The sequence below is a fragment of the Bos indicus x Bos taurus genome, chromosome 2, assembly GCF_003369695.1.
Source record: "Bos indicus x Bos taurus breed Angus x Brahman F1 hybrid chromosome 2, Bos_hybrid_MaternalHap_v2.0, whole genome shotgun sequence".
Classification (NCBI taxonomy): Eukaryota; Metazoa; Chordata; class Mammalia; order Artiodactyla; family Bovidae; genus Bos; species Bos indicus x Bos taurus.
Genome location: NC_040077.1, coordinates 93,924,622 through 93,937,074, shown reverse-complemented (window position 1 = coordinate 93,937,074; position 12,453 = coordinate 93,924,622). Strand labels below are relative to the sequence as shown.

Sequence of the window (12,453 nt, the reverse complement as noted above, 5' to 3'; positions counted from 1 at the left end):
CCATGGATGAAAGGATTCAAGTGACACCTCTAGACATGATTAAAATCAAGGGACTGCTAAGTTCTAAAGTCACAAAGGTCTGATTTACCCCCATAACGAATACTTAGGTGTTTTTTTTTTTTTTTTAGGGGAAAGCGCGAACGCAGTCCCCCACTACCACAAATTATGCAGTCGAGTTTCCCACATTTGGGGAAATCGCAGGGGTCAGCACATCCGGAGTGCAATGGATAAGCCTCGCCCTGGGAAAACCACCTTCGTGATCATGGTATCTCCCCTGCCAGGTAAGTATTACTTAGGTGTTTTAATTTGACATATAAAAGGTCAGATTATTTCTGACCTTCGTATCTTTCTGTTTCTTCTTTTGTTGGTTTTTCTCATGTGCTTTTGTTTGAGGCTTGCCAGGTGGCACTAGTGGTAAAACACCCACCTGTCAATGCAGGAGACATAAGAGATGAGGGGTTCAATCCCTGGGTTGGGAAGATCCCCTGGAGGAGAGCATGGCAACCCACTCCAGTATTCTTATCTGGAGAATTCCATGGACAGAGGCTCCTGGCAGGATCCTCCAGTCCACAGGATTGCAAAGAGTCAGACATGACTGAAGAGACTTGTTTGCTGGTGAGCTAAGTACCATCTGATGCTGCCTAGGGGTACCTGTTCCTGGATCAGGTAAAGGGACTCTGGACCCATCCACTTACAATTCTAAGGCACTCTGGCAGTTTCAGAAGGAACTCACCCTCCTATAGGACCCAATTTAAGACAAAGCACTGGTTCCTTGGTAATACAATTTTTAGGAAGTATTTATTAAAAAGGAGGAGCAGATCTTTAAAAAAAATCTGGTCTGCCTCCTAAGGAAATTCAGCTGGAGTTGTTTTTAAAGGAACACTGTATGGCCAGAACTTGAAAATAATCGGATTATGGTGGTTTACTTCACAATGGCCAGGTGATACCAGCTACAAACCTCGGGCTGTTCTGCACAATCAGATCACTCGGTGTAACTGAACTGAAGGTAAAAGTCCTTATCAAAAACGGGGAGCTTAGGCTGGCTGGATATGGGACTGGAGTATCAGGTTGTTGTCAAAGGTGGGCCTGGGGTAAGGGGACCAGCCTACCAGGAGGGGGCGGGGCTGATGTTAGCCAAAGAGGGGATGCAAGCGCCTGGATTCTTAACTCCCGGTAACCTTCCTGTGAATCAGTTTCCTAAACTGTAATTCTGCAAGTGGCCGGAATTAAGTGTGTCGTTTTCAAAGTTCTTCTTGGAAGTGTTTGTTTTTCCCTTGATCAAAACTGGAACCAGAACTCCAAAGTGCAAAGCCACTAAAAGTGAAGCTCTTCGTGGGTGTGGGCACAGAGGGTAACAGAATCAGTGCGTTACGCAGCCTTGAAGCCCCTCCCTGCCTTTCTGATGGAGCTTCTCTATAAGGACTTCAGGGCTTCCTGGAACTGGGTTTGAAACCCATTAGATCTCAGTTCCCTTGTTACTTTCAAATGCCACAGAAAAGAGAACAAGTACAAGGATTAGAAGACACTACATATATACCTGAGGGCACTTGATGGAGGAAAACAGTCTCATTTCATCCCCAAATAATACATTCATAGCACAGTCTCATCCTATGACCATAGCATTGTTTTTATTTATTAGTAGGAAAGAAAAGAAGAAGCCATTTCTATGACTTCAAAAGAGAGAAGGCCGTCACTTTGTTAACTAGTCAGGAGCCTTGTATGCAAGAGTGATCTCGCCACTGGAAAGCTGTGTGATATTGGGTAGTTAGTAAACCACTCTGAGCCTTTATTTTCCCATCTATAATGAGGGGAGTGGTGCTACAGGTCAGTTCCAGTTCTAAATTTCATAGCCTGTAAAACTATGGAAGGGGAAAATCCTATAACCCGCAGATGAACCTCTAATTAAAAAGATTCTCTACCCTCCTAGACAACTAGGTATTTCTGCAAGGTGTTGATTTTATTTCATCTGCTTGGTAAGCCTGAAACAAAACTCTAGGATTCTTCAGTGAATGCATCTGTCTTGCATTACGGAGAGTTTAAATGTCTCTTTCAATCACATTAGCTCTACTGACGTGAGCTTCTTTTCTTAACTGAGTCTGTGGCTGTATATTTATAAATATAAGGCATACACAGTTCTGTGTGTGAGCTTCTCAACAAAGATGCATGAAAAGAAAACAGAGGAGGAGTTTTTTCCAATCTCTCACACAGATCTTCTAAGTCCTGTGCTCAGGGTTTGAACCACATTTTGCTCACTAACCTTGAATAAGCTTCTTTTAAAGTGATCTCTGTGGGCTGAGCCTGGATTTTGTTTTATTCAAAGCAACTTCAGCCTGTCACAAGACAGTCTCATAAAAATCTGTATCTTGGCTTAAGCTGGGAAGAAATGAGCCAATCCATCAGCCCAGGAATGTGGCTGTTTGACCACTTCCTAAGGCAACTGGGAAGGGATGCAATCTATTCAATTTATGGGGCTGGGTGGCAGTGAGTGATCCACTCCTGAAGGCACAGCAAATGAAAATTCCTGTGAACTTTTGCAATGAGAAAGTTCAAAATCTGAATAAAAGAACTGTCTGGGAGGGCAGGAAGGAGGGAGTGGGAGAGAGGGAAAGGAAGGCAGCACTTGAGCATGGAAAAAGGAGTGAGGAATGAGGCAAACTTCCTCTTCTAAAACACCTCTGATGAATTCACCAAGGACAGAACTGGAAATTGGTCTGGAAACAGGGCCTTTGGAACGTCTCTCCTCAATCTGGATGCTAAAAATGAACCTTCATTTAATCGTTAAAATGTAAGTTTGATGCGATTACCTCCCCTGACCTCGAATCATGCCACCTGTGGTAACCTTGTTATTTGTCATCTTATATCATAAACAAATGCAATTCCAATAGGGCAGCCAATATAATATCATTAGTTGATATTTATGTCCACTCTTTCCCAGCCCTCATTGCAAATGCAATTTTGATGCCATTGATGAGAGATCTGGGATTACAATTCCTGACCATTTCAACAGACATTTGGGGAAGGAAATAGAAGAAGAATAAGTTTAGGGTCTCTCCAAAAGGTAATATAATTGTTTTCATTTATTTTGATTAACAGAAGGCTTCTGTTGAAACATTCATGGCTCCCCATTGGTTAGTAAATGAAATCCAAACCCCTTGGCCTAGCAATTTGGACCTTGTATTTGGCCCAAGCTATTATTTCCAAACTTATTTGCAACTATTTGCTTCCACACTGTCTAAATGGCCATTTCTGAGTGTTCCCCAAACACTCAGTGTTTCCCAGTGTTTCTTCTCTGCTCCCTTTTGCCCTTCCCCTGCTATGCCTTTCCCAGCTCTAAACCCATCTAAACTATTAATACAGGCTCACACGCCACCTCCACCCTCCCTGATCTCCCAGGAGTAACCTCTTCCAACTTCTGAGGCTGAAGCTCTTTAGCATCTTCTAAAGTGTGAAAGAACCTTATCCATGCTGCCGGACCACCTGCTCATCTTTGGCAAACCTTACGGCATCAAACCCAGGGTCTTTGCCAAAGATCACACTCAATGAGGCTTGATGAATTAATGAGTTAATAATTGACTAGGTAACATCAGGTGGTTCAGTGGTAAAGAATCCACTTGCCAATGCAGGAGATGTGGGTTCAGTCCCTGGGTCAGGAAGATTCCTTGGAGGAGGAAACTCAATCCAGCATTCCTGCCTAGAAAATCCCATGGACAGAGGAGTCTGGCTGGCTACAGTCCATGGGGTCATAGAGAGTCAGACACAACTGAGCACCCATGCACACTGACTCAGCAGGGTAATACCCAAAGTATCAGTAGGTATCACAAATTCTAAGAAAGCCTTATCACAAAGTATTCTGAGTGTCCAGCCTCCACCCTTCCTTCCCAACTCAGAGCTGCTATTAAATGCAAATATTTTTTATTGGTGAACCAGTTTAGAGGACTTGTCATAATAATACCTAGTCATAGATCAAGGTAGAGCTAGTGTGAATTCATAGGACACAGTAACCTCAGATAATGATGACGAACTTCAAAGGACATTTCACTTTAAATCTAATAATGGTAAAATTAATTTTATGTGAGGGCTTTCTTACCCCCTCATTCCATCCCCCCATCCTCCCAAGGGCAAGTTCTAGATATTTATTTTCAGTAGCACCAAGAAGCTTCAAAGTCCTACTTTATCCCTAAACTCTTGCTGGGTTTCAGTTCACTCCTTTCTACCCATCCTCCCCCATCAGCTCTCTTCCCCTGGCCCCCAATATGCCTTTTAGGCACATCTGTTTTATTTTTCCCCTTTATCAAAATAAATTATTTTTGCTGCTTGGTCCAGTCATTTGCAATTCCCTTTATCTTCTTCACTGAAAGACTGGCCAGAACCCAGATCCCTGGCTATCACAGGATCTTGAGAGGCGGTGAACAGGGTTTCACTGGCTGCGTGCATTAGACTGGCCAGCAGCCCCATCCAAGGCATGCTTTCCTTTTGTTATTCCCAGCCCCCTCCCCCCCCCCTTTTTTTTTCCTGGATTAGATCATGACTCTTTTATGAAGACCCAGAGGGAAATGGGATTATTAAGAGTCTTGCTGGGTAAAAGCTATTTTGTCTTTACGATGACTTTTTTTGAGTTCAGCTGCTGAGGGGCCTTACTGCCAGAGTAGAAGTTATTACACATTTGGGGAGCCCCTTCCATGCGGCGGTTCCTGCTGAGCACTTTCAGGGATGAAGGATGGAAGAGGAGGAAAGGAAAGGAGAGAGATGTAAAAAATCAGTAGAGGCGAGAACTCTGAAAGTGGAAAACCAAGGCGAAAAAAAAAGTGTAAAGAACTGATGTAAATCTAAGATGAGAATCCAGCAGAGAACATGCACCTCTGAAGAACAGGGTGCCGAGAGATTAATCTGATGCTTATAAAACCAGACAAAGGTCTAGTGGGGTAAGAGCTGGGAATGAGTAATCATTTACTGATTTTTTTAGAACAGACAAACTCATAAAAGTAACATAAACTTACCTCAAGGGTGTTAGTGTGCTTTCTATCTTTCTATGGTCACTAGATGCTATTAACCCCATTGAAGCTGTTTTGAAGAGTAAATGACTTCCGAACAGGCAGCTTAATATGTACTCAACAGTACTCTATGTAATCTGAAATAGCCCAACATCCTAGAAATCAGTCAGCTATTAGGATCAAACACACTTACAGATAGAGACACTGAGGTAGAGAGAAATTAGGGATTCAGGATCACTGAGCCATCAGATGACTGACAGGAGGTCTGGCTCTAATGCTTCAGAAGCTAGGAAGTCCAATGAAGGTCTCCCTGAACCTCTCAGTGACAAACTTATTCAATAGCATTTAGAGACAGACAAATGTTTTGCCTGTTTGAAAACTCCTTTTTCTCTCCCAGTGCCAGAAATCTGTGTGTGAACAATGAGAGATGTGTTTGAGGCTGGGGTGTGAGTGGGCTGGAGGCACTTAACACCTTCTTCACTCCCAACACACAGGCACTCTGTTCCTTGTCATCCTGGCCCTCTTTCCTGCTTCCTGGAAACCAGGGTGTGTGTTTGGGGGGAGGGTGTGGCGGGGGTGTGAGTAGATCACTCAAGTCTGAAAGTATGTGTCACAATATCAGAGGGTTTTTTTTTTTGCTAGCAGTTTCCATTTCTCTCCTGTCTCCTCAACCCTAGTCTTCTCCATCCTAAATGCCACGGTTGTTATTGTTCTACTGGAGAGGAGCAGCATTTTCAGAGATGGGGGATTTATTTTTATAGCACAGCTGGTCTGCCAAAGGTCACATAATTTGGCAATGTTCCCAGTGGTTAAAAATTAATTTCTCCTTATTAATACAACCAAGGTCCCATAGGATCGGAGCTCAGCCTTATCTAAACTTGACAGCTTCCTAAACCTTTAGAAGATGCTTTCTCCTGGAGGGCCAGCCACACTACAAGGCCACTGTGTCCTGGAATCCAACTCTACTGATTCCTATTAGGTAATGAGCCCATTAAGCCCTTCAGCCATTTCTCATAGAGGCAGCTAAAGCTTTGGAAAAGGCTGTAGGTTCTCCAGGACAAATGTTCACAATATCTTCCAGGAATGAGTTAATTAAAAAAAAAAAAACGTTAATGCCTTACTTGGAAGGAATCATACAAAAACTTTCAGGGATCAAACACAAGTATGACGCACAAGGAGCGTGTCTCAAAGATTATCCAGTGGCAAGTGATGGTCAGATGATAAAATACCTCAAATATGTTAATGATACTACAAACCACTGCCCAGACATCACTTTTCAAGTCGTTTCTCGTCAGTGCAAGACATTAAAAAGGTATTATACTTCTGCTCCATTTTTGACAAAAAGAAAGTCTTGTCTCTACTTTCCTAAAGTCTCTCCCAACAGGACTTTTGGGGAATATATTCTGAAAACTCTTTACCAGTGAACCTGCCTCTGACTTCTGTCAGCTCGGAAGAGTGTCTCAACACTTGGGTTACCCAAAGACAGCTCATTCTCTTGACTGCTTTAATAAGCATCGAGGGAAAAGACAACCACCACACAGGATCCCCAGAACCATGCAGCCCCTAGTGTCTCTCCCAACTGACCCCCCACGGGCCTCTCCCCAGCTGTTATTCGCTTTCATGCCTCATTGCTTATGAATTGGCACTTGAACCCTCAGTCTCCTCTGCACTGTGAAGGCAGGAACTGGCCTTTCAGGTGCAGAACATGATCTATCCAGTAGGAGATGCAAGCCATTTGGTAGACAGCAGGAGTCCTGCCTTGATAGCCCAGGGTTCTAGTCACTGCAGCCTTCCAACATTTCATTTTGCCAAGTGGGTGCTCTGTGGCTTAATCTGAGGTCTCCTCAGCGTGATATAAGAGTCCAGAGCTGCGGGGCTGCCTGGGCAGTCACAAATAATTGTACTGGGCACAACCTGGACAAGAAGGGGCTTGCCCTGGAACCCTCGTGGGGAGCGTTTTCTTTCCAGTGTTCTGCACTGTGTGCTCTGCTGGCAACTAGCACTAACTTCACTACCTCCAGTGGCTGTTTATGGGGTGAAGTGGATTTGGTACTCACTGAAAGCCAGCAAGAGACCAGTCCCTAAAGTCTAGAGCAGGCCGTCTGTGCCAAATCCAGGAGTTTATAGTTCTACTTGCAAATGTTTATGCCTACCCGCAGCCATCGGGCAATGTAGGGAGACAGAAGAAAACAAAAACGAAAACCCTCTTCAAACTCCTCTCCTCCCGAGCCTAGACCGTGCGTGGTTGCCTCTTTCAGGATTTGTCTGAACCCAGACCTGTCTCCCACAGTCAATTTACACCTCTTATCTGATCATCCTGTCCAGACAGAAGGCTGAATTGACCGCTTCTGCCAGGGACCACGGCAATGGTGTTAAAACTAGACCACAGATCAAAGCTCTCCAGGCAAGGGGCTGGTAGGGGTAGGAGGCGGGGGTGGGGGTGGGGCTTGGCGGGGTTGATGGTTACAGGGTCCGGGTTCTTTTGGCCCCAGGAGGTGAGACCCGAAGGCTGGGAAACGTCAGGGCTGGGAGTTACCATCATCTGAAGGAACCCATTGTCAGGGCCTGATGATTTCCTGAGCAAAACCCAGTTCCCCGCAGACCACGAGATTAAGTCTAGCCAAGGGGAGTTTCGTGGCCAAGCGCTGACCGTGAATGGTCAGCGCCAGGGGGCTCTCCTCGCTGTCTGAAACCGAAAGGAGGGGAGATGGTGGGAGGGAGGCGAGCGGTGAGCACCGGCCAATCAACCCGAGCGCCGATCTCCTTCCCTTTCCAGAGAAATTCAGCCGGAGCCGCAGAAGCGGTGACAAGGTGGAGCTGGATCCCCTAAGCTTGGCTGGGAAAGCTGATTACCATCCCCATAACCCCATGGTTCCCGGAGGGGCGCACGGTTCCTTCCACCAGCCCCGACCCCGGCAGCCCTGAACCTCAGCTCGACAGATGGCCCCCACCAAGCCGCCGGGACCTTAGCTCCGTGGATGCCCCCCACCCTCGCTGGGCGCCCGGGCGGGACCTGGTGGGGAAAACGGCTGTGCGCTAGCCCCAGGCGAAGGGCGGCGGCAGCCGGTTAATCACAGCTCGCCTCGCCTCCATTAACTTCTGTTGATATTAAAAAGAAATCAATCAGTGAAAATGGAGCTTTGGCCGTGACTATTTCTTTTTCTCCAGTGGAAAAGCAAAGAGCGAGGCGGCGGCGGAGGGGAGGCGGAACTAGCCGGCGACTGCAGAGGATTCTCCCAGGCCGAAGACCGCAGCGGAGACTTAACTTTCTGGCAATGGGCAGTGCTGAGGAAATGCCGCAGGCTTCTCCCTGGGGGTGTCCTTAGTGTGGAGGAGGAGGGGACAAAGCTAGAGGAGTTGGAGGCGGCCCACTTAACCGGGCTGGAGCTTCGGTTTTGCTTTCTCTGGGAATATTTTTGCCTAATAGAATGTTTATGGATCTCTCGGCTCTGTTTCTCTTGCGTAGCCCAAACAAATCGATGCGGCGTTAGAGACAGCGCGGGGTGGGGGTGGGGAGGGCCGGCTGGGGGGCCACCACGTCCCCACCACGTGGAATGCCCACACGCCGCGTGCTCTTCACCTGTTCGCGCGCACTGGCGGGCGCCCGGCGCGCAGCGCTACTGAAGTTGCGCGCATTCCCGCGGCTCAAGCTGCCTCCCTTCTGCCTCCAACCTCAGGTCCGAATCCCACCCCGGCTTTCCTCCACCAGCTCGGCCAGCGCTCCGGCCCCCAACCCCTCTGAGCCGGCTCTCTTGGGGCGGCGCGGGAACTGCAGCGCAGAGTGGAGTGCAGGAGGGGGCGCTCCCCGCAGGGCCTTCGGAGCGTCCCCCAAATCCCTGAGCGTGGGTAGGAGGGCGGCGGCGCTGTGATCCGGCAAGGCGGCCGGCGAGGCAAGTACTGGGGCAGCCTAGTGTGCGACGCCCACTCAGCTCCCAGCCGCCAACCACTGCAAGAGGCCACGCGCCGTGGCCACGAGGTTATTTGCTCAATTGCTCCCTCGCTTGCTCCTTCCGCCCTCCCCCCAACCCCACCCCAACTCGTCGGAGTGGGTTTCAACCGTCGCTGCAGGCTGGGCCCGGCCCCCTCCCGGCCGGCGCGCACCGGGTGAGTCAGAGGTCTAGCTCGGCCTCGCCCTTTGCTACTCGCTGCCAGCTCCCCCGGTGCCAGTCGGTTATTCCGACCAAAAGCCCTAGCAGCCCGCGGTTCGCGATCGCCTTTTCCAGGGACTGGAGAATATCCACCCCGGGCGGGTCCCAGCTCCGCGTCCCATAGGGACGTCCCACCCTGGGTCCGAGGCTGCCTGAGGCCCCAGAGAGGGTGACCGGCCCGCGCTCCCGCCTCTGGGCTTCTCTAGAAGTGACGCAGCGCGGCCCGGGGCTGGGGTGGGAGGGGGCTCTGCGGAGAGCGCGGGAGGCAGGTGGCAGAGCCTGAGTGGGTTTGAGCGGGTGTCGCGCATACACGTACACACTCCGCGCAGCGCTCGGGGACAGATGTGAGAACATCTGGGGTACGAGATGGCCCCTGAGTCTTTACCACCCCTCCCACTCCGCACAGCACACAGAACCTGAAGTTGTGTGTGTGTGTGTGTGTGTGTGTGTGTGCGCGCGCGTGCCGATGTGTACGCCAGTGTGCGCGCACTCGCGCACCCGGGCCTACCGGAGTCCGTGCCTGAATACATAATGTACCGTGGGCATCCTCGCCGCGCGCGCACGCGGACACACACACACAGCGAATCACACAAACATCCATAATTTATGCCGCTTTCAGGTCTGTGGGAGGTAATTTAATTTCGCCTCAAGCTGGGAACTTAGAATTAAGAGAACAGGGAACTGGAAGCCACAGGAAATTTCCCCAAGTGGGACCTGCACCCATCTCTTTGATACGATTTGCAGCTGCTCTGAAGACCATTTATGGCAGAGAAAAAAGCAGCAAACGTGTGTGTCTGGAGAGTAAGGGCGTTCACGTATCTTTCTTTCCCTCAAATAAACACCCAAGCTTCAAGTGGGGCGCGTGCCTGTGTTGGGGAGTGAGAATCAGAGTCCCCGGCTCCCGCAGGATCCGCTAACCCGCTGTCATGGGGAGGACCCGGGAGGCTGTCAGGGGTTCATGCTACCGCTGCGGTGGCAGCCTTAGACGTGCCTCCGGGTAAGGGCACTCCAGGAAGCGTTTTTCTCCTCTCTCTTTTCTCCATTTCCTCCAGGGATGCTTTCCCCCCTCTCAGTCACCTGTAGCAGCTTTTAAGAGTTTTGTCAGATTCCAAAGACTCTTGTCAGAGGGGAGAGAGGCTCAGCCCTGAGAGAGTGGTGTGGGGAAGCAAGAACGTGCCCCACTAGATTTTCTGGAACCAGAGAGCCCTTCTCAGAAAGAGCAGTGCCCCTGGCCAGCCTCCACTCCCCCCACCCCCCCAAATGCTTGCTCCAGACCATTCTGGGCCTTGCAGTGCTTATCTCTGCAGTCTGTCCACACACCCTTTTTGGCAGTGGTTGAGAACAAATTCTACCCAAAAGTTTCTAACCACTTCACAAGAGTGAGAGACCTTTGAGGGCCACGCAGTTTGTTCTATCTAATACTAGTTTTAAAAAGAACATACGATTTACTTCCCCCAGAAAATATACGGAGGCAGGAAAGAGAACTGGATGACCAACCGCCTCCTTTGGCAGCAGCGCCCAGCCCGGAACCGAGCCATGAGACAACTTGCTCCATCAGCCTGAGCCCAATGATTCGGAGGCTCATCCACACATTCTGCAAAGAAGCCACAGCATTGGAAAACCCAAACTAGATTCTTGTATTTCCCAAGCCCTTCAGTTAACATTGCTCAATGTAGCTAAGTGGAGGGAATGCAAATGATTTATATTTCGCTGGCTAGGTTGAAGAAACTCATGGGAGATGTGTTCTGCTTCAAGACAGGGGAAAAAAATTCCCCAAAACTGTAATGCAAAGGCTTTGTAGTATTTTTAAACCTTTGATTCAGTCCATATGTGACATCTGAACACCGCCAAATTCTGTCTATGTTTCAAAACACACACACAGTCACATACTCCTAGCAGGAAAGAAAAGTTGGGTTTTCGCAGCAGTGGTGGTATAGGGAGGGCCGACTGGGATCTCTCTCTAAATTATTCAGTATTGAGCGATCCTCCTTCTCTTGCCATTGCGTGTGGCCCCCTGCGTTAGCAGTTGTTTTTAAAGGTAAAGGCATGCTGAAATGAATAAAATAAAAAAACTTTCGGGGGGCTTACCTGCTTGGCCTCTCACTTCATGTCCTGAAAAGTAGAGAGCTAGGAAAATCCAGGTGAGAGGAAACATATCCATTTTGGAGAAGGTTTTCTCCAGAGCTGTTTTTATAGATTTGTTGTTTAATGGTAAGTCTTTGTGTTTTTCGCTCTCTTGTGTTCTTCCTTAGTGTCCTCTGCAAAGGTTCCTACCGGTCAGTGTTTCCCTTCTGAGTCCTGGAGGCCTGTCGTCACCTTTCTTTTTGCTGGGTCCCCACCTCACCAGGAGGAGGGTAGCTCTTGAAATCAGCAAAGAGGGAGCAAGCCGGGAAGAGAGGATGGATTTCCTCTCTTAAAAACAAAACGCATCTATGTCCTCTCCAGTTCCTCAAAGTATCATTTCCTTTATCCTACAACATCCCGAGTATTTCCCGTTAGCCAAGCGTAAAAACAAAAAAAAATAATAAAAGAATAAAAATACAAGCCAAGACTTGCCTTGGGCATCACACGGCCCCCAGGCAGCTGTGTGATCTCAGAGGCGTACACTGACATACATCCCTCGGCACTGGGGACCCGCACGCGGGCGGAGGCACAGACCGCCGGACGGCCCGAGCGCAAGGCGGCCGCCCAAGCTCTTGCCCTCGCCGGGTTCCCCTAGCGGGAGCCTCCCCTAACGGCTACACCCGCTTGGCCAGCCTCGCGAGGGGAGTCTGAGGAAGGAAGCTGCTGCTGCTGCGGCTGCGGCTGCTGTGGCTGCTGGTGGTGCGGCGGCGGCGGCGGCTGGGATCGCTTGGGAGTGAGCGAGCCCCTCTCCGAGTTCGCCCGCGCCCGCCCTCACCTCCACCTCACCCAGCGCCCGGCAGAGTGTCTGCGCGTCTGAGGATGTGCTGGGGGCGGGCTGCGGGCTGGTGCCTAGCTCGCGTTCTCTGCTTCCCCTCCGGCTCCCCCCGCTGCCTTTTCAGGCCGAGCAGCATGTGGATGTCAGAGCCGCGGCAGAGCTATCCGATTACGCGCCAGCTCAGGGCCCGCCCCTTCTGTGTTCCTGATTAAAGAGGCAGCCGCGGAGACGCGCGGCGCAGAGGCGAGTGCCGCGGCACCCAGCTTGGGAGGGGCGGCGGCGGTTTTCCCCCGGCAGCGGCCGGATCAAAGTTAAGGCAGCTCCCCCCTCAAGCCACCCATCTCCCACCCAGCACCTCCCGCCCACCCTGGCACCTCCGGGGCAGGGTTTCGCCAGGCCGCCCGTGCGTAATGCC

General features: G+C 49.9%; 2 protein-coding genes and 1 non-coding gene across 6 annotated transcripts in view; 1 reads left to right on the top strand and 2 right to left on the bottom strand.

The window, feature by feature from the left end:
* NRP2 (neuropilin 2) overlaps window positions 1-12,181 on the bottom strand; it is a 120,133-nt gene extending 107,952 nt beyond the window's left edge. For 2 of the 4 annotated variants that reach the window (XM_027565074.1, XM_027565103.1), the window contains exon 1: window positions 11,228-12,180. In XM_027565074.1, coding sequence (XP_027420875.1) covers window positions 11,228-11,300 — 73 coding nt within the window. In that variant the 5' untranslated portion in view covers window positions 11,301-12,180. Of the gene's footprint in view, window positions 1-11,227 lie in introns of all 4 variants that reach the window. The other 2 variants (XM_027565094.1, XM_027565085.1) reach the window with 2 other exon arrangements.
* Window positions 126-289, bottom strand: LOC113881520. Its single transcript, XR_003508051.1, has one exon. It is a non-coding gene; the product is annotated as a U1 spliceosomal RNA (small nuclear RNA).
* On the top strand, window positions 7,468-9,095 carry LOC113906663. The gene is made up of 2 exons (XM_027565114.1): window positions 7,468-7,802; window positions 8,160-9,095. The coding sequence occupies exons 1-2, from the start codon at window positions 7,647-7,649 to the stop codon at window positions 8,613-8,615; spliced, it is 612 nt and encodes a 203-aa protein (XP_027420915.1). The 5' UTR covers window positions 7,468-7,646; the 3' UTR covers window positions 8,616-9,095.
* Window positions 12,182-12,453: the final 272 nt, after the last annotated feature.

Excerpts from the sequence above, each read along its gene's own strand:
- LOC113906663 (XM_027565114.1), top strand. The coding sequence starts at position 7,647 with ATGGTCAGCGCCAGGGGGCTCTCCTCGCTGTCTGAAACCGAAAGGAGG. Across the intron at positions 7,803-8,159 it reads GCCGCAGAAGCGGTGACAAG|TGGAAAAGCAAAGAGCGAGG; the intron begins GTGGAGCTGGAT and ends CTTTTTCTCCAG.